General features: G+C 35.0%; 1 protein-coding gene across 1 annotated transcript; it reads right to left on the reverse strand.

The window, feature by feature from the left end:
• Window positions 1-512: 512 nt before the first annotated feature.
• Window positions 513-18,980, reverse strand: LOC149070432 (pleckstrin homology domain-containing family B member 2-like). Its single transcript, XM_089249261.1, has 9 exons — window positions 18,820-18,980; window positions 16,987-17,064; window positions 14,136-14,204; window positions 13,397-13,542; window positions 13,181-13,290; window positions 11,689-11,728; window positions 11,483-11,555; window positions 7,429-7,503; window positions 513-4,811 (listed from the first exon to the last, which is right to left on the reverse strand). The coding sequence occupies exons 3-9, from the start codon at window positions 14,179-14,181 to the stop codon at window positions 4,663-4,665; spliced, it is 639 nt and encodes a 212-aa protein (XP_089105387.1). The 5' UTR covers window positions 14,182-14,204; window positions 16,987-17,064; window positions 18,820-18,980; the 3' UTR covers window positions 513-4,662.
• Between the last annotated feature and the right edge of the window lie 277 nt (window positions 18,981-19,257).

Raw genomic sequence — 19,257 nt, forward strand, 5'->3', positions numbered from 1 at the left:
CGGAGGCAAATTGTAATCAGTCAAAAAGCCGGATTATCCCATTTTAGCAAAATATTGTTTACAAATTTGCCATCATGAAATTTTGAAAAAATGACACGTTTTGCCATCTGATCGCAGATTTCTTTAGTTAGATTGTACAGGGAGGCCAGCTGTTGCACACTGGAAAAAACCTTCGACAAATGTTTTGACCTTTTTTCATAATTACGTACGTGAGTAGACACTGGCATCCTGCCTTTTTGGTTATTATAACCACCATATATTATTATAACCAAAAAGATTTTACATAAATGCAATAAAAAAAGATTAAATTATATTTACATAAAAAATGAGTTACAATAAAACTTCTAAAAGCAATCAAAAAAATTATTTTCAGATACGCTCCTATAACTACACATGTAGTTTGTGAATGAACTTCAGTTCACTTCCACATCAATTATATAATCATTATCGCAGAGTACCTTAATGTTTCAAAGGAGAAAAAAATAATCCAAAGCAATAAAGACATCGTGTGATAAACTCATATCTCATTTTAATAAATCATAATATCAAGCTATATTATACACATTATGACTAGCTTTAAAACTAACATACAGGAGGACAAATAACAAATTTTACACGAAGCACATAATATTCTGACAGACACATGTACACACATATGTATATATATAATTAAAATTTTCATCATGAACACATTTCAAATAATTTTCTCTTATGAATACAATATAGCACTGTGCTTGAACATGTATATCTAACAGCATCTAATACGATTTTGCAAATTTGGTCATAAAACATATTTGAAAACAAAATATGGCATTAAATGAAAAAAAAAATGCAGACTAGATCACAGTCAAAGCTTTACACAAAAAAGCTCTCTTTACGCAGAAGCATATTTGACAAATATAACTGATAATTATGGTACGAATCAAAAACTTGGGAAGCTAATTAGAGCCTAAATATATGGTGTCCGTCCATTTGATCACCATTTTCCCCTCCTTGGATGAACAGCATCACAGTGGTTGGTAGTGTGTAGTACACAGCATGGCCCACACATCTCGGAGCAGGGGCCCAAACGCCAGAATTTAAACGGGTTCCCTCTATGATGAATTAGCGTGAACAAAAAAAATTATGAGAATTGTCCTAGGGCACCAGGACTAGGTTCACCCTTGGGGGAGCGCATGGTACACACACACTACGGTTGGTTGAAATGCCACAATAAGCAAGGGAAGAAGGGGTATCAAAATCGTAGCAAGCATGGTAACTTTAATTATGGTAATTTTACTGATTCACTTTAACCCTACCCTCATTTATAGCATATCATATTAATAGTTGAATTATACATATAGTTGCTTGGCTTATATAAATGGTAGCACAACACTTGATATGCATGCAGACTGTTGGGTACACAAATCACTAACCCTTAAAAGAGGGTAAAATGGTAGCAAACTGCCCAAAATGGTGATAAACCAGGGTTGTTTAGAAGTCATTTGGTTTTGATTATTCGTGAGCAAGTTGCATCTTTTATGATTGATAAATGCAATTCTGTTTCCAAAATCCTTGGGATGGTACTTCTCGAGGTGTAATGACCCATTACACTGTATAATTTACCTACAACCTGAATGTGATTTAGGCCTATTTTAACAATTTTGATGTGCTCCTGCCTGTGTATCACTGAAGCATGACTAACCAATGCTACTTAACCACACATGCACCTCGTCCATATTCCTCTGTGGAACTTCTAACAAGTTGGTGAATGTTGGAATGTGTGTGTTGGTGTTGTTAATCTAACATGGGGAAGTTTATTTCTGTGCAATGCTTGTTATGTGTAGTGCTGCCATCAACTTTTCAAACTATGGGTGAAGTATAATAATTAAATAATCATATGGTTGTAAGCCTGTTATTCTCTGCGGCGAGACTTTTTAACAGGGAAATCGGCTGGCACCTCAAATTTTGAAACCACAGAAAACCAACACTTCAGCTGAACTTTGAGGCGTGAATGCGAGCTGATCTCCTTGTTAAAAATGACATACTCAACAGCATTGTGTGTACAACACAACCATGACAATACTTATCCAATGAGAATAAAAAGCAACATACAATTAAAATCTTGCATTATGTATGTTGTAAATAATTATTAAGTCAAATAATGAAGATTTGTTTCAAGAGAGAAGATTCCAAGTTTTTTTCCACATACATACATACATAATTTAAAAAAAAAAAAGTCTTTCGAAGCAACAAATAAGTCATAACACACCTTCTCAAGAAATTTCTTCCAAAGGTATGCTTTTTTTTCACAAACTGATCAGAATGAAATCACTTTGGATCACTCATGAAGACTTGACACCTGATTATGGCATGAATTATTACAACGATAGCGAATAAAGCTTCATATAGCTAAAAAAGGTTCAGCTCAAGATAGAAATTAAAATGAGTGATATCTGTTGCCATAAAAAAAATTTCTAATATACAGTTTGACATCAATATGTAAATGAATTTGATTCCAAGAGTTCACTAGCAGGGGTTCCTTGATAAAGTTTTAAAAAAAAATTCCTAAATAAAAAATTATAATAAAAAAATTCATTAAAAATTCCTTACGGTACCGTTCAAGTATTACGTCATCATCGAGGGGGGGGGGAGAAAGGGGGTTTCCGATTCGCTGACTTTTGATGACAAGGGGGAGGGGGGGTTTGGATAATGCTTACGTCATCAACCACCCTTTATGAAAATATGAAATATTCTTAATGGAATCTTACTCGGTGAACCAAAAATGAGAAAAACCTTTCGATAGTTTGTGGGTACTCGAAGTAACATTCCGCCTATTGATAAGTCCCCTACAGAGCCACTTTAGTGATCTCTAAATTTTTCGCAGATCCAAGTGATCTGGAAATGTGTTCAGGCCGCTTAAGTGCTCTGGAACTGTGCCACACATCACTCAAGTGATCCGTAATTATATGCCGCGGATCACTTAAATAATCTGAGAATGTGCTGCGTGTAACTTGAGTGATGTAGAACCCCACTGGGGGCCACTTAAGTGTTCTAAAGCTACGTCACATGTCACTCAAGGGATCTCTAAATGTGTCACAGGTGGTTTAAGTGTTCTGGAACTGTGTCCCGGGTCATTTAAGTGATCCGAAAATGTGCCACGGGACACTTAAGTGATCTGTAAATGTGTCACTTGGTTCATTTTTACAAAATTAGGTTTGAGGAGGGCAGGCCACATCAGATAACTCCCAGAGCCATATTTGATCCATGGGCCTTTATGCGATTTATATGGCTTAGAGGGTGGGTCGCAATGAATTTATTGAAGATAAATTTTGAGTTCACAGCCTTCAAATAACATTGAAATTAACAGAAATTGATTATAATAACATATAAAGGTTTATGGGCATCTTTTTATCAGCCACCTCGTTGGGCATTTTGTCTGTTGTGGCGTTGTATTTATATTTTCTTCCGAAATTTCAATAAAAAAGAAATATTTTTTTGCATTAAGAAAATCAATTTTTGATCGTGGGGGAGGGGGCCCAAGGCCCCCCCCCCTCCCGTTTACGTGTCTGATCCCACTAATATACGTTAGGATTCAGAGGGGCAGAGCTGATGACGAAATTTTGCTGACAAGGGGGGGGGGGGGAAGGTCAGTTTTGCTGAAAGGAGGGGAGGGGGTCAAAAATGGCTAAAAATTTGCTTACGTAATACTTGAACGGCCCCTAAAATAAATTTAACGGATCAGTTATTCTTTCTCAATTGCCTTTAAAACAATAATTTTAAGAGAGAATAGATTTCGAAGAACAATTATTAAAAACAGATGGTTATTATAGATTCAACAATGATCAACTGGTGAAAAAAAAAACGTGATCTCACTGTCCGATTTAAAAGCTAATCTTATCTAAATATGAATCACAGTAATTTCCTAAGAACATGATCGAATTTAAATTGATTATACAGATCATTATTATTACACACATGTACAATATACACACTTACAATTCATATTTATATATCAGTTTACATTCAAATCTAATTTATAGTTCATATCAATATATATAATTTATCGTTTTGCATAGAATTTCTCTTTGCATCAACTGCTATATACAATGCCCATCAGAATATTAAAATGATTACAACAGTAAATCAGACTACGACTGGATACATGCCGCTCAAACCATGAATTGTCCAGTGTATATATATCTACAAACAAATAAATGCATGCATCAGCGCCATTCAATTGCAACATTGCATGGATTTGTACAAGACTGAAGATCTCCGCAAGATGAAGTATGCGACACTGACTTAGCGATTTTAATCAATAATACTCAGAAAGTTACACTTTAACAGGACATAGACGCCAGTTCTGTGTCTCATAAAACTTTTTTCTCCCCTTAAATTTCTTCTATATCAACTAAATCAAGCGTAAAGACATTGAAAACATTTGAAACCATCTCCCCTTTGCATTCAATGATGCATTTTTGCCACCAACGCATTCATTAGCAAAACGTATTGAGTATGATATACATATATCAATATGAGTTGTTTTGTACTTATTTTTAAATGCATGAATACAGAAAACAATGAGGAAAAAACATTCTGAGCATGCAACATAGGAATCTCACAATATTATGCTTAATGCAGTATTATTCCTCAGCAGCTGCATTAACGCAACAATTCGTACTACCACCATAAAAGGGGACCCCACATCAATGGAGCAGCAGCAGCTGCTGCAGTTGCATTATTCATCATTCCAAGTGAGAGATCACTGCCGTCTGGTCTGTAATAACGTTCTGGGTGATATACAACTCCTGGTTGAGTGGATGCTGCCACTATGAAGACAAAATATAACTTTTATTATTAATGCCTTAAAAGTGCATTTTAAGAGCAAAAAAAGTTGTTCTCAAACAACTTTTCCTCTCTTTTTTTTACACCTGTACAATATTGTGAATTGTCACAATACAACATACGGTGAAAACTCCTATACAAGTATATCAACACTCAAAGGACGAGAGAAACATATTATAAGGAATTTATCATTTTAGCACTATGCAAAGTACATCAAGACTGAGAATAATATTGTTATATAGGTGATTATCATTACATAGGATTTTCTCTGCATAGTACAAATATAAATACAACGCCACAACAGGCAAAATGCCCAACGAGGTGACTGAGAAAAAGATACCCATAAAAATATGGATGTCATATATTTCAAAAATACAGCAACCCAATTAAAAATGCAATTAACAAAAATTATAAACAATATATACACATGATAAAATAGTATACAATGCCCATAAAGAATACTTATAGTTGTCTTATTCTAAGAATGGATAGCTTCTCGATTTACCCCAACATGTTTATCATATTTCTTTTTAAACGTGTCAATTGTGTTACAATTTACTACCTTCGGTGGTAAGCTATTCCATTTATTAACAACCCTATTAGAGAAAAATTCCCTGCGACACCATAGCCTTGCATTATCCCTCACCAATCGATACTGGTGTCCCCTTGTAAAAGCAGTTGATTGGCGGTGTACTAAAATTTCATGGTCCATCCTATCCATCCCATTGAAAATTTTGAACACTTCGATCATATCTCCTCTACACCTGCGCTCATCCAATGTAAACATATTCAAAAAATGAAATCTCTCTTCATAACTCAAGCCTCGTGTGCCAATAAGGACAAGCGTAGCTCTTCTCTGCACCCCTTCAACCAAGTCTATGTCCCTCTGTAGGTATGGTCTCCAAAACCTTACAGCATACTCCAGTCCAGTGACTCCTCACTACAAGAAAAATTTTGCATGTGTGCAAAAAAAATTTCCTTGAATGTGCATAGCTTAGAGGGAACTTTGCGAAGTTATTTATCTTCAATGAACAACTGTGTGCTTGTTATAACAATCATGTATTAAAGTGGCTGTTCTGTATTACAATGACCCGTAAGATGTCCCATGTGTTTTTGTGTAACAATTATCCTGTTATGTACATTTTTGGTATCCTTTTTGACATAATATCAATTTTCAAAGGAATTATGGGGATCGTTCGTTATATATATTGTTAGTGATACTATCGTTATGACATACATTGACTAAATTATCATTCATAATTACAATTGGAACCCGATATAACAAACTCCGATTCAACAAATTCCTCAATTCAGCAATTTTTTTCTGAAATTCTGATGAAAATAAAAGTTAAACTTCAATTTAGAGAATAAAACTCTTTAATATAATAATTTTTTTTTTTAACACTATTTTTTTTTCTTATTTTTTGTAACCCCAAAGCCCAAGATTTTATTTCTCAGGATTTGATCTTTAGCTCCTTAGAGACAAACAAGCAAACAAACAAAAAGGGAGAGCAGGAATCTGTTCTTTTTTGAGTAAAGGAGACAATAAAGCCATTTAGAGTGTGCATGGGCAGGTTTCAGTAGCCAATTGGTGTACACCAATATTATAGAACAGCAGTTCTCAACCGGTGCTCTGCATGCACTTCCCAGGGGCTCCGCGGTCACTCAAGGGGAAAAAAATACAATCGGCAATTTGATGAATAAGTAAAAAAAATTGGTCTAGGGGCTCTGCATACAAATTATATACTGAAAAGCACAAGTTTTAAAATGTTGAGAACCACTGCCATAAAACAATGCGCTGTCCACATGCTTTGATAATAGTAAAGAAATAAAGTTATATACTTCAACTTTGTGCTTTGTCTTGACAAGCAAAGAATGGCAGGTCACCTGAACAGAAGGTGTTTTTTGGTTGGAGAAAAAAAAAATGACAATTTCAACAACAGAATTTGATAAAAATGTTGGACGTACCAAACAAACTTCTATCAAGCAATTTTTTTATTGCATCCTGATTTTATTCTTAAGTTTACATATTTTTTTCAATTGGTTGTCAGAAATAAGTTGTAACAGCAATCCCAAAGTAGCTTTTAAAATTTTTCATTTCTAGTGTGTTCATACTTCTAATCAATTTGACTTTGATTTAACGATTTCCTCCATTTATCAAATAAACTTGTAGGTTTCTTCCAATTTATTAAATTGAGATTCACAACTGTATTATTATTTCTCTATTATTGTTAGTATTATTATAAGTTCATGCCATCTAAAAGTGAATACTTGATTTATAAGTTGATTAAAAATGCACAGGAAGGAAGTGTCAAGGTTTGTGTAATGCCCACAACCCATCACCAAAGGTGAGTTTATCACTCAATTCACCCCCGAAGGAGCACTATGGGAAACTTATTTCATAATTTATCATTAACCACGAAATTTAATGAAACAACAAACTTTTCTTTCCCAAGTTTGCCTTGGCATAATACTCAGAAAGTTTCTCCTAAACCCTGAAATAATTTGAATGTGACGGTTCTAATTAAAAAAAAGAACCCAGGACTATTTACAATAAATGGTATTATTAAGGTGTATTGAGAATATATGATGACAACTTACAGAATTGAGGTCCAGGATAACCATAATATGTAGCGGGAGGATAAGAATATGGTGATACATACAATGCATTCTCACCTAGGAAGAGATAGAAAAAAAATCTTATAAATGCGTACAGTTCATTAGCACCTGGCGCCGTGTATGTGACCTATTCAATTCTTCCCCGAGAAGCAAACACCAAACATTTCAGCTATATTTCAAAATAAAAGTATGAGAATAAAAAAAACTGATAATCATCTCATTGTGACTATTCAGAAAGGCGTATTATGCATGATAATGTTGCTTTTCACGGCTTGTACACAATCAGCAGGCATAAAAAGGGGGATGAGGAAATCAGAACATGTGCCATGCATTCATGCAATTCACATACAACATGCAAATTTAATTTTAACATTAGACTAGTTAATGTTTGGGGGGAAATGGCCCCTCACAAAACAAAAGTTTTTATAAAGAAACTACTGCTCATAATCCCCATTGGTTGAGGAAAAAAAGACATCATACAATGGGGGGAAATGATTACCTACAGAAAAATGTGTTTTTCTACAATGTAAATGTTGTCTTGATGTAAAAAATTCTCAAGAAAAAAAAAATTCTTCTGTCCGTTAATTCTTGTGGCGCTATACGTCGTCCAGTGTGCCAGATCCGCAGAATATCATTTCAGATGTCTGTCTGAAGATTGTCTGATGTTTTGGAAGAAGAGAACACTAGCCAGTCCAATAAACTCGGAGTGACTGAGAAGACTGATTAGATATCTGGAATTGAACCTCCACAATCTTCATAACAAGAAAGATGATGCAAACAGCCGGACATGTCAAAATAAAGATGCTCTGACTACATATCATCGCGAGTGCCTCAATGGTCAAGAGGAACCTATGATCTCTACCCTGCAGAAGGATCAGTCAAGCTCTGTACAACTAAGATCTAATCATAGAGCGTGACTGGCAATTTTTTTAAAATTAATCATAATAGCAAATTAATGATTTAATCTAGTCATCATATGAAGAAAAAATTCTATATCAACGATATAGGTTCAAGATTTAATTACACAAAAATTATTTCTGCTATTGAACAGATTTTTATACAGTGCACCACAAATGTTTAGGCACACAGTATATTCTTTGATGAAATTAAAAATAACTGAAAAATTTTATTAATAATTTTATTAATGATCAGAAATCAGGTGTTCTAGAATGTATGAGAGATGGTTTCATAAAAACTAAAACTTCAAAGGAAAAAAAATTAAAAAATCAAATTTTATGCATCTGAAAAGTATAGGCACAGAATCAAATTGATGCAAATTTCAATATGCCATGTAGATTTATGCCACAAAGGGGTGTTTCTCATTGTCGCTGCATGAACCATGAATGTTTTCATGAGTCATGCACCATGCCAAAATACACTTAGTCCTCGAACAAGGAAGTATTGTGCATCTGGGTTATTGAATAGGCTGTGGATTTGAATGGGCTGCAAGAGCAAAAAATTAACTCTTGAAGCCATATAAGCCACAACTTTATTGCCAAAACTGAGATGAGGAATTACAGGATGAGGAATATTCAAACAAAGAACATGTCTGTACAAGAGTTCTAGCCCAAATGGAAGGAATGATGAAAATGGTGTCCGTCACAGTATCTCAAAGTGACCGTTAAGCAGGGGTTCAAAATACATTATTATTACTAGGGGTTTTCCCCAAGAAAATATCATTAGGCCATAACAGATTTGTGACTGCATCTGCAACGTGACCATTAAGAAGGGTTTTATTGTTTCTAGGAAAGATACTTTCAGGATATTATGCCAAGACATACTTCAGAAAGAAAAGCCAGTTGTCTCCTCTGGGAAATGGCTTTTCTTTTCGAAGTTGTCCTCAACATAATATCTAGAAAGTCCTCCTAGATGTGTTGTAGGTTAAGAAAAAAAAACAACCTCTTTTTGACTAATGTAGGTTATGAATAATAATATTCTCTTCATTCTTTTTTGACTGGCCCTTGTATTATAAGTTCCATCATCAGAAGACTGTCTGGTTGATAATAGTTCAACTTGATTTTTTTAAATTTTTTGTGATTTAGAGAATTTTATTATTCAAGACCAAGATTGAAGAAATAACAGGAAGTGCCCGACCCATCAGCATTTGGCAGAGTAAATAATTGAAAAACACAACAGAAGAATTTAAAAGGTAAGTCGTAAACTCAAAGAGTACCATTTCAAAATAAAAACCATTAACAAATCGTTTCCAGATGTCACGGAAAGAAAGTGCATTTTGTGGTTCTGAAGAAAGTTCATGCAAAGGAGAAAAAAAACAAAAGAAAAAAAAAATTCATGCAGCAAGACTATACACATGCCACAGCATACAGAAAGATTTAAGACAAAGTATGTTCACCAGTGTTCAAAGTGACCCACATCAAGATCATCATCATTCTTGCAGTTAGTCAATGAACATTTTCAGCCATGTACAACATGATCATGCAACTTACTCTACCATTATGTCCATCCATTATTCCATGCCACTGCTGAAAGATCAAGAGTGGGCATATACTCCGGAAGAAAATTTCAAAACATCATTAAGAAAAAATGCATCATTTTTTTTCAGAATCTACTATCTACCGATAAACTGCAATATATACAGAGAGAACTCATGGTTTTCATTTTTGTACTTTTTGTGTCTACTAAACAACAAAAGTGAAAACAGAAACCTCTGCTGAAAACAAATTCGAGCTATGCTATCACTTTCCAATTAGTTTAGGAAATTGCAAACCAGTGTCTCTTGTTAGCATTCTGTACCTGACTATTTAGTTGATTTTTAAATACAAAAAATGACAAACTTAACTAACTGGCATAATTCCATAGATTTGATCAAAATCTACTTGAAAATTAGATGTGTTCGCAACATTTAAGTACTTAAAAAAAATGCTTAATCTCTCGAACAATAGAGCAATGAACTTAAAATTATTCTGACAATTTTTACCTTCTCATATGAACAGCTATATATGTGGTTTCACTTTGTATCATTCAACATTTCTGTACATGACCTTCTAAGAAGCAAAAAGCATTACTCATATATTTATGTGCATACCCATTTGGAAGAAAAGTGTGAAGCTGCACATATGCAGTAATACCTCCGCTGAAACATCTCGGCTTATAAAGATTTTTTTGTGATATTTCTACCTCAGCTAACAAATACAGATTACACAAATGAATATTTTAGTTGAAATGGATGCACACACTCATAAAACACAGCAGTGTTGTGAACTGAATTTTTGCCCAATCACCGTCAGAATTAGTGTCTTAAGAAACCGATCAATTTATGTCTGCCTCAGAATCACTTTCCAGCTTAGTGTTTTATATAACTTCAAATTTTAGGCTGTATATGAGAAAAAAATTAACTATTTTCTATAGCAATCTATGGAAAATTGTGTTCTGGCTAATGAATATGATTCCGAAATGAATTATCTTTGTTAGCCGAGGTATGGCTGTATAGGTGTAGGACTTCCGACTGCCAGTTGGTTAACTGCTCAAGCAATGATACAATGAAGATTTTGTTTTAGCCAATTAAAAATAAATTTAACATCATTTTTTCTTGAATAGATGAAACAAGTCATCTTTTTTAAACATCATTAAAATTTTAAAATTAAAAAAATCCTGTCAAAGTCTACAAATCCTTTATATTTATAGGTAAATGAAATCTTTCTCATCATGAAAACAAAAGTTATCAGCCACATGTGATATGAAAGCAGAAAAAATACCCGAAGAATAAGCAAATGTGTTGATGAACTGAAATATTATGTGGTAAATTTTGACAAACTTAATTCAATTGGAATATATACTTCAATCTTAACGCACTGAAATTTTTACTTGCATTCAAGTTCATTATATGAAAGCCATCTGAAAGAAAAACACTAAATAATATTAATTCCAACTATTGTAATTAAATCTAGAATCTTCGGTAAAGAGGAGAAAAAAACATTCAAAGCTATACATAAAGAAAATTCATGTTTATCCACATGAAAAAGTTCTATTTCATACGAATGAGAAGAGAAATTAATAGTTGAAAATTAATTCTCACCAGGATATGCGGGTAGATAAGCTGGATTATACGGAAGAAAACTTGGGATCTGGCCAGCAACTTGCGGATTCATCTATTAACATAACATTTATAAAATCTTATACAAGTTTACACGTACATGATTAATGAAATTTCTCAAATAATAATAATAAAACAACATCCTCAAACGGTTGGAAACCTATGGGCTACTATATGAATATGCTTACCCCTATCAGCCTAGCTTGTTCAAGAGCTAATTGCCATGCTCTAAGAAAAAAATGAGAGAAAAATTTATATCTGTTATACACATAAAATAATACCATAACTTCTTATGTAAATATGCAGTGACCTATAATTCACACAAAGAAATTTAGATTTTTTTAATAAAGATTATACACAGGAAATAACAATATTACCAATACTTTGTGCAACAGTTATCCCAAAAACTTCTACATAGAAAAAATATTGTACTTGGAAAAATAACTCAAAATAAAATGCAATACACAGTAGAACCTCAATTGCCTGACCCTCATTTATCCATAACTCTGTTAATAGAAGTGTATTCCTAAGCGATAATTTTTAAATATTTTTTCATCAGTGATGCGAGAATTATTATCGCAGGAGTTCAACATTCCATTACCAGGAGAATGATGTCAAATGATAATGAAGACATCAAGACCTCAAATAAGCAATAAAGATGCTTTTAAGTAGTGGTTCTTCAGCTTTGTTGCTGAATACACACCCAGCAAACTTTTATTCAAATTCTCACACCTCTGGTGAACTTATAGTCGACGCTCATTACAATGAGCCCATGTTTGTCGACTATTTCATTACAACGACCAGCGAGATAAGTCCCAAATGTTTTTATATAACGACTATCCTATACATTGATATACATTTAAAACCCAAACCCCCCTTGAGCCAAGACTGTAGTAATATTTTGCAGGAAAAAATGTGAACCCCCTTCAGAAGGGGAAAAAATCTGAAACCATCCTCGAGAAAATTCTGCATACGCCTCTGATCCTACATGTTTTCTTTTCAATATAATGCCTGTTTTCCATGGAACGAGTGAAGGGGGGGGGGTAATTATAGCAAGAGCATCAACTTACATTCTCAAACCCCTCTGAATAAAAAACACATGTATGGAATCAAGAACTCCCCTGAACTTGTGAACATTGTCTCATGGAATACTTTTTGCTCACATTCCTGGTTACTTTGAGAAACCGCTAGGTTAGAGCAATAGCATTGCGTCTAATAAAAAAAAATTTGCTACTACTTGCACCTCGTATGTATTCCTTTGTGAAATTTCTAATGAATCAGTACATGGAATGTGTGTTCTGTGTGTGTGTGCATGTGGTTCCTAGCGGTATTTATGTTGTCAGAATTGTGCTTGTTTCATGTTCTTGCTGGTGCTGACATCTGTCTGCCCTCCATATTGAAATTTATATGGTAAATGCTTGATTTTCATGTTATGTAAGCATCATGTTGAAGGTCTGTCTGCTCTCTGCAGAGTTGCTAGAAAAAATGTTGCTAGAAAACATAATACAGCTGCAAAGTAAGATGATAGAATTACTCATACGTCTGTTCAATGTATATATTCAATAACTATAATATTAGCATAGATTATATTGGATGTTTAACTTAATGCCCGTCAATTTACATTTCTGAGGTCCCACTGTATATACAACATAAAAGGGGTTTTTTGACAGAGAAACCAACCTCATATCGTCTAACGATTCACAACAGAAGACCCAGTTCTTTCCAGATGAGGTAGCAACAGACAATATATTCTGAATGCCATAACCATCAGGAGGTTGTACATCAGTAATCTGAAAATGATGGAGAAGTCTTGTGAGTCCAAGTGAAAATGAAATTTTAAAAAAACATTAATTTCCCTATTCAATACTTTTTTTTCACATAAAGACAAATACATGCCTGTAGACCAACTTTCACGGATATGCATTCTGCTGGCATGAGTATAATATCTTCAGCATTTGGGCTGCATTCATTTTCATAATACTTCAAGTGCCCATCTCTATACAGTTCCACCCAATTCCGTTTCCATTTCTTCAAAATTGCAGCTGCAGAAACACAAAGGAATATATGAATACAATTCATAATACTGTATCCCCCACATTAGCCGCCAAACTAGAGGGACATCAGATTTTTGAATGTTGGGTTTGGGTCTGCTTTCCACCCCCCCCCTTTCAGCATGCTGGGAAAAACGAGGTTTAATAAGGATCATAGTATGTGTCAGCCAATTCGTTGAATTTTTATAATAAAGATATATAAGAATTTTTCAGAATCTGTGATTTGAATTTCCCAGCATGCTGGTTACCCTCGATATTTCCCAATATGCCGGCTAATGCAGCGAAAAGCTGTAATTATAATACATGAATTAATCAAAATAAATGAAATAAGCTTTCTTTAAGTCATTTCCAGGAACTTCTTTCCATTAAAATTGCACACATAAGAGTTTAACGATCATTTCTGATTCACATTCCTCCACATTTCATTTATTATGGCAGTGGTTTAATCAGAACTTCAAATCAATACAAATCAATATTGCATAACAAACATTTGCATTACAGATTAATGTGTGAAAAATCCATTTATTAAAAATACATATTGTTTCCACATGGTACGCCAATTTTAACGATGATGGGTAACTTACTTTGTTTATACAGCCATCCACTTTTTGCTATGACTGAGTTGTCCATGAATGCAGGAATGAAATCTAAATCTAAGGAAAATGACAGTAATAATAGTTAATTTAAAAGTGAAAATATGAAATTAATACAGTTTGTTTGAAGGACGTACATTGCTTAGAGTTATACAACCATTTTTTCTTTGTAGTACATAATGGTATTTAAAAAAATTTTTTTTTAATTTTTAAGTGTAAAAAGAAGGAGAAATTCAGCAAAGAGCACAGGAAGCAATTTAAACAAGGGTAAAAATCACAGCGATTTTTGAACAAGGGCAAAGAGGAGGGAGGAACCATTTAGTAAAGGGGCAAGGAAGAAGCAAAAGCTCTCGAAAAAGTCATTTATTAAAATGCTTTCGACATGTCACATTATTGTTCACCACATCCAAGAACAACATGGGCATGACACATTAAATATTCTCAAGATGACACAAATTTATAGGTGGGAAGCATAAGTTTTGATAGCAGCAGCAGACTATTTAATCATTAGACCACACTCATAATTAGAACAATTGATGGCAGATGTCAGCACTACAGGTTTGCATTACACAGAAACAAATTTTACAGTTGGATTCACAAAACCCACATTCCAACATTTGCCAATTCATTAGAAATTCCACATAGGAATATGAACGAGGCGCATGTGTGATTTAGAAATGTTTATAAAGGTAGGTCCACACCAAACATGCTTGGGTTTCTTGAGAAATTCACTTTTGCTTTTCGTTCCCCAACCACACACAAACTGGGTGGGACTGTATTATTACTGCTTTCCCCCATATAAGATTCTGACAGCATTCGTTTATTCAAGTACAGTTTATCGGTAACTTACTACCAGTATTTTGCACAAGACTGATTAGATTTTTTGATAATGGTCAATTCAAGGATGACGTCACTCTCCGCTACCATATGAAGGTTTTTAACAACTGGCTGTTGCGAAGATATATTTAGGAAAGAGAGAAAATTCAACTGTCCCTGCGGGGAATCGAACTCACGTCCTTTCACTTTCCGGGTGAACGCCCTAGACCACTAATTGTATAAGTCGCCATCTGGTGGCAACGTCAGCAGTTGTGAGCTTGGCCTGAGTCTGGTCTGGCCGTCCATGTACGGTCCCTTTCAGTATACACGAGCTCCAAGGAAAGATTGAGAGATTCTGTGTCTCTGTAGTCTAGTGGTCTAGGGCGTCCACCCAGAAAGTGAAAGGACGTGGGTTCGATTCCCAGCAGGGGCAATTGAATTTTCTCTCTTTCCAAAATATATCTTCGCAACAGCCAGTTGTTAAAAACCTTCATAATGGTCAATTAATTGGGAAATTTTAGGAATGACCATTGGTAAATTTTATTAAATTGCTATGATTCAGAGCACTTTTTGTTGACATACTGCTTGTTTCTATTTGTGATTGGGACCATTAAAGTATTACATCAGCAGATATTTGGCCGTTTTTGACCTTCTTCTTCCCGCACCCCCGTCAGCAAAACTCTGACAACCCCCCCAGCAAAATTTCATCAGGTCTGCTCTTGCCGCACATTGGGAACAGAGGCGTACATGCAGGGGGGGGGGCATAGAGGGCTTGTGTCCCTCTTCTCAAGACAATCAAAATATGTTTTTGATGTTTTGATGCAAAAAAATTTAAAATATCAAACGAAAATACCTTTATGTGTTATTATAATCGATTTATTAATTTCAATGCCATTTAAAGGCTAATAAAACTCAAATTTCTTTTAAGAATTTCATTGTGCTGCACCACTTAAGCTTTTTGTGCTCAGTCGAAAGGTTACACTTGATTACCACCGTCTGACACTGCTGTAGTGAACTTTGCCATGTATGTCCAAGGATAATTTTTCACATGATTTTAGACAAAACACATTATACTCTTAGCTTGTGTTTTAAGTTTAATTAACGGTTTAAGCATTAATTAATGGAATAATATAGATTGCCATTGCTGGTTGATGCAAATTACCGAGTGTTGAGCGCTCGTCTCTTCTTCATTATGGTTTCTCTAAATTTCAGAGATGTCAACCAAGTAATGACAAGACGGTTGCTTAAAAACTGTCATTTGAGTAATTTGGAATAATTCCTTTCTTAGCCACTGATGCGATTTGATGGAATTATTACGGGATGTGTCTGGTCCCAACTATCCAATGGATTATATCAATTTTTCTCAAGCGCAAGGTTGGCCCACAAACAAGGGAAAGTTTTTCTTGTTGACTCATTTTGGCATTCCTAAAGATGTGATTAAGAATATTTTATACTTTCATAAAGGGTGGTTGATGGCGTAATCATCATTCAACTCCCCCATCATCAAAAAGTCAGCAAATCTAAAACCCTCTTCCCCACCCCTTCGACGCTGATATAATACTTGAATGGCTACTTGTGATTTCAGCAGCGATTTTTTTAAAAAGAAAACACTAACAAAAAGAAAACACTAACACAAGGCTTGACTGGCTTTCTTCATGGCTGGTTGGCTATCATCTCGAAAACTAGCCATTACAGATTTTTCAGTAAGTGATGTGGAAAAATAAGGGACAGTTCAAGTATTACGTAAGCAAATTTTTAGCCCTTTTTGACCCCCCCCCCCTTTGTCAGCAAAAGTAAGCAAAACGCTGACCCCCTTCCCAGCAAAATCAGCTCTGCCCCTCTGAATCCTAACTCATATTTTCATAAAGAGTGGTTGATGACGTAAGCATTATCCAAACCCCCCTTGTCATCAAAAGTCAGCAAATCGGAAACCCCCTCCCCCCCCCCCCCCATCGATGATGACATAATATTTGAATGGCCCCTAATGAATAATATCTTATAATGGGATGGAGTGAGCATTACTTACCAGACTTATATATATCTTAGATGAGAACCTCAATCAGTTACTGCACATCATTTGACCAAATACTTGTTACTAAACGACCTGTAACAGTATAAAAAGCGGAAGCAAAAAGCACAAATTACTCAAGAGCAAGTTTCAACAAGTTATCTAGTAAATGCTAACCACAGTAAAAAATATCGCCATTTATAGTATTTTGTAACACCAACCCGAGCACCCCAGAATCAATTCAGAAATTTGACTTTCTCACATAAAGCTCAAGACAAGCACCCACAAGTTCAGTGTTCCACAAGTCTAAAGTATTTCAGACACCCCTGGTACTGGCCAACATTAATTGAAATCAGAACTAATACCAAAACAACAGAGAAGCCACATTCCACTTGGCATGCCAAAAATTATCAAGTAGACCTTGCCAATTTATAAATATTTTCCAAGGCTGATATACATTGGAACCTCCCATAATGGCCACTCCCAGTTAATTGATATGAACAGACATTTTTTTTTTTAATTCCATCAGCCAGCTCCAATGTTTTTTATTAGCAATTAACAGACACTCCCTACTAATGCTCAAAATTTTCTGTCCCATGAGTGCCCAAGATTCCATTGTATAAATATCAAATGATGGTCCAATATGCGTGAAAGTTTGACATTTATGTCTAAGTCAGTGGTTCTCAGAATGTATGCTGCTAATCATTATCATGGGATGAGTTGTAATTATTAATGTGTGCCTATTCAATAATATCTATATCATGAAGCGATCCTTTATTCTGGGGAGCTGCAGACATTAGCATATGCAAAGGGGGTGGATTTTTTAACCCCCCCCAAGCTGAAATTAGTGCTATTTTTCAAGAAAAACTTAAAACCCTTCAAAAGAAAAAAAAACTGGAACCCCCCCTGAGAAAATTCTGCTTACGCCTATGGCTGCGGATACATGTCCATTAGGGAGTTGCGGAAGACCAAAGTTTGAGAACCACTGGTCTAAGTCATCGGATGAACCTGACTAACCAGTTTTATAGCTTTCGCGCAAAGCAAAATAAATACCTGTAAAATGTAACTTGATCCTGTTTTATAGCTCATTATTGTACTGTCATGGCCCCTCACAAAGAGTGGAGCTGACAGGGCTCTAGCCTGGAGGCCCTGAGTAAAGCAGTGGTAAGATGTTCGTCTTCCACTATGAAAGTTACCGTCAAGGTCCACAGGTTCAAACATCAGAAGCACAATCTTTACCTAACGAGCCTGGGGAAAATACTGATAAATGACGCCTTCATTTCCCACCCAACTCCACTGGTTGGAAATTGCCGTCTGGCGATATATGACTGGAGTTGATGTGCAGTGAGAATTAGCCCAGTAGTCTGGGACAATTCTCTTGTCATTTTGTTTTTTATACTATAAATCTGTTACAGCGGGGGCCCACTAAAGATCCTAGCGGCCATACTGCAGTATGTGGGGGACATGTGAGCATTGTTATATATGATTTATAGCAAATATGAACACAATTTATGCAATGAGTAATGAAATGAATGGGGTTTTTTTATCAATGAAGAAGTGATACTATTTCAATCAATAAGTTTCAGGTCAATTTCATCGAGTGTAGTTTCAGGTCATAAGATATTTGTCATTTTCATGATTATGTTGTGGGGATTGGAACCTCCACAGAAAGTCATTGTCTACATTAAAATAAATATTTACAATTTTTCCTATATCAGGTCCCTAACATGTGTTTCAAAAGTACAATATAATGATAAACAATACATAATGACCATTATGACCAAAACATAATGACTATTGCACAAACAAAAACAAACAGAGTTAAAGCATTGAATTTAACCCGAATATTACTTGAAACGATTCAACTCCGCGGATCATAAAATTAAGTCAACAACGAATTAGTTCTTCTCTGATAATACGAGCGAGTTAGTTCAACAAGGCACACAAAACACACATTAGCGCTTCCCTCTCTCCCTTGTTTCTGTCTTCACTGCCGTATTTCGATATCAGTCAGGGTTTGCGGCGCAGTAACACCCCACACCCCCTCACTTCCCACTGTTTCCGTACTCAGCGAATGACCATATTTGTCCGAGTGTGAAACGGGACATTGCTTAAACTGATCTTTTTTTGGAAAGAATGAATATCCTAAACATGAAAAAAATCTAAAAAAAAACTGTCGTACTGTAAAAAAAACTGCTCCTCACTAAAAAACAGGCAAAAATGAGAAAAAGGCTATATTTACTCTGAAATTACTCGCAGATATAATGAGTGTTTTTAAAAATACGGGAC

Source organism: Pholcus phalangioides, unplaced genomic scaffold (genome assembly GCF_987345545.1).
Source record: "Pholcus phalangioides strain wild (caught in Gottingen) unplaced genomic scaffold, Ppha-v1.0 ptg000022l_1, whole genome shotgun sequence".
Taxonomy (NCBI): Eukaryota; Metazoa; Arthropoda; class Arachnida; order Araneae; family Pholcidae; genus Pholcus; species Pholcus phalangioides.

What these genes read in the sequence shown, in the direction of transcription:
- LOC149070432 (XM_089249261.1), bottom strand. Translation starts at nt 14,181, where the DNA reads ATGGACAACTCAGTCATAGCAAAAAGTGGATGGCTGTATAAACAAA. An exon ending in TGGATGGCTGTATAAACAAA is followed by an intron (nt 13,543 to 14,135) that starts GTAAGTTACCCA and finishes GTGTTTCTGCAG; the next exon opens with CTGCAATTTTGAAGAAATGG. An exon ending in TTATCCTGGACCTCAATTCT is followed by an intron (nt 4,812 to 7,428) that starts GTAAGTTGTCAT and finishes TTGTCTTCATAG; the next exon opens with TGGCAGCATCCACTCAACCA.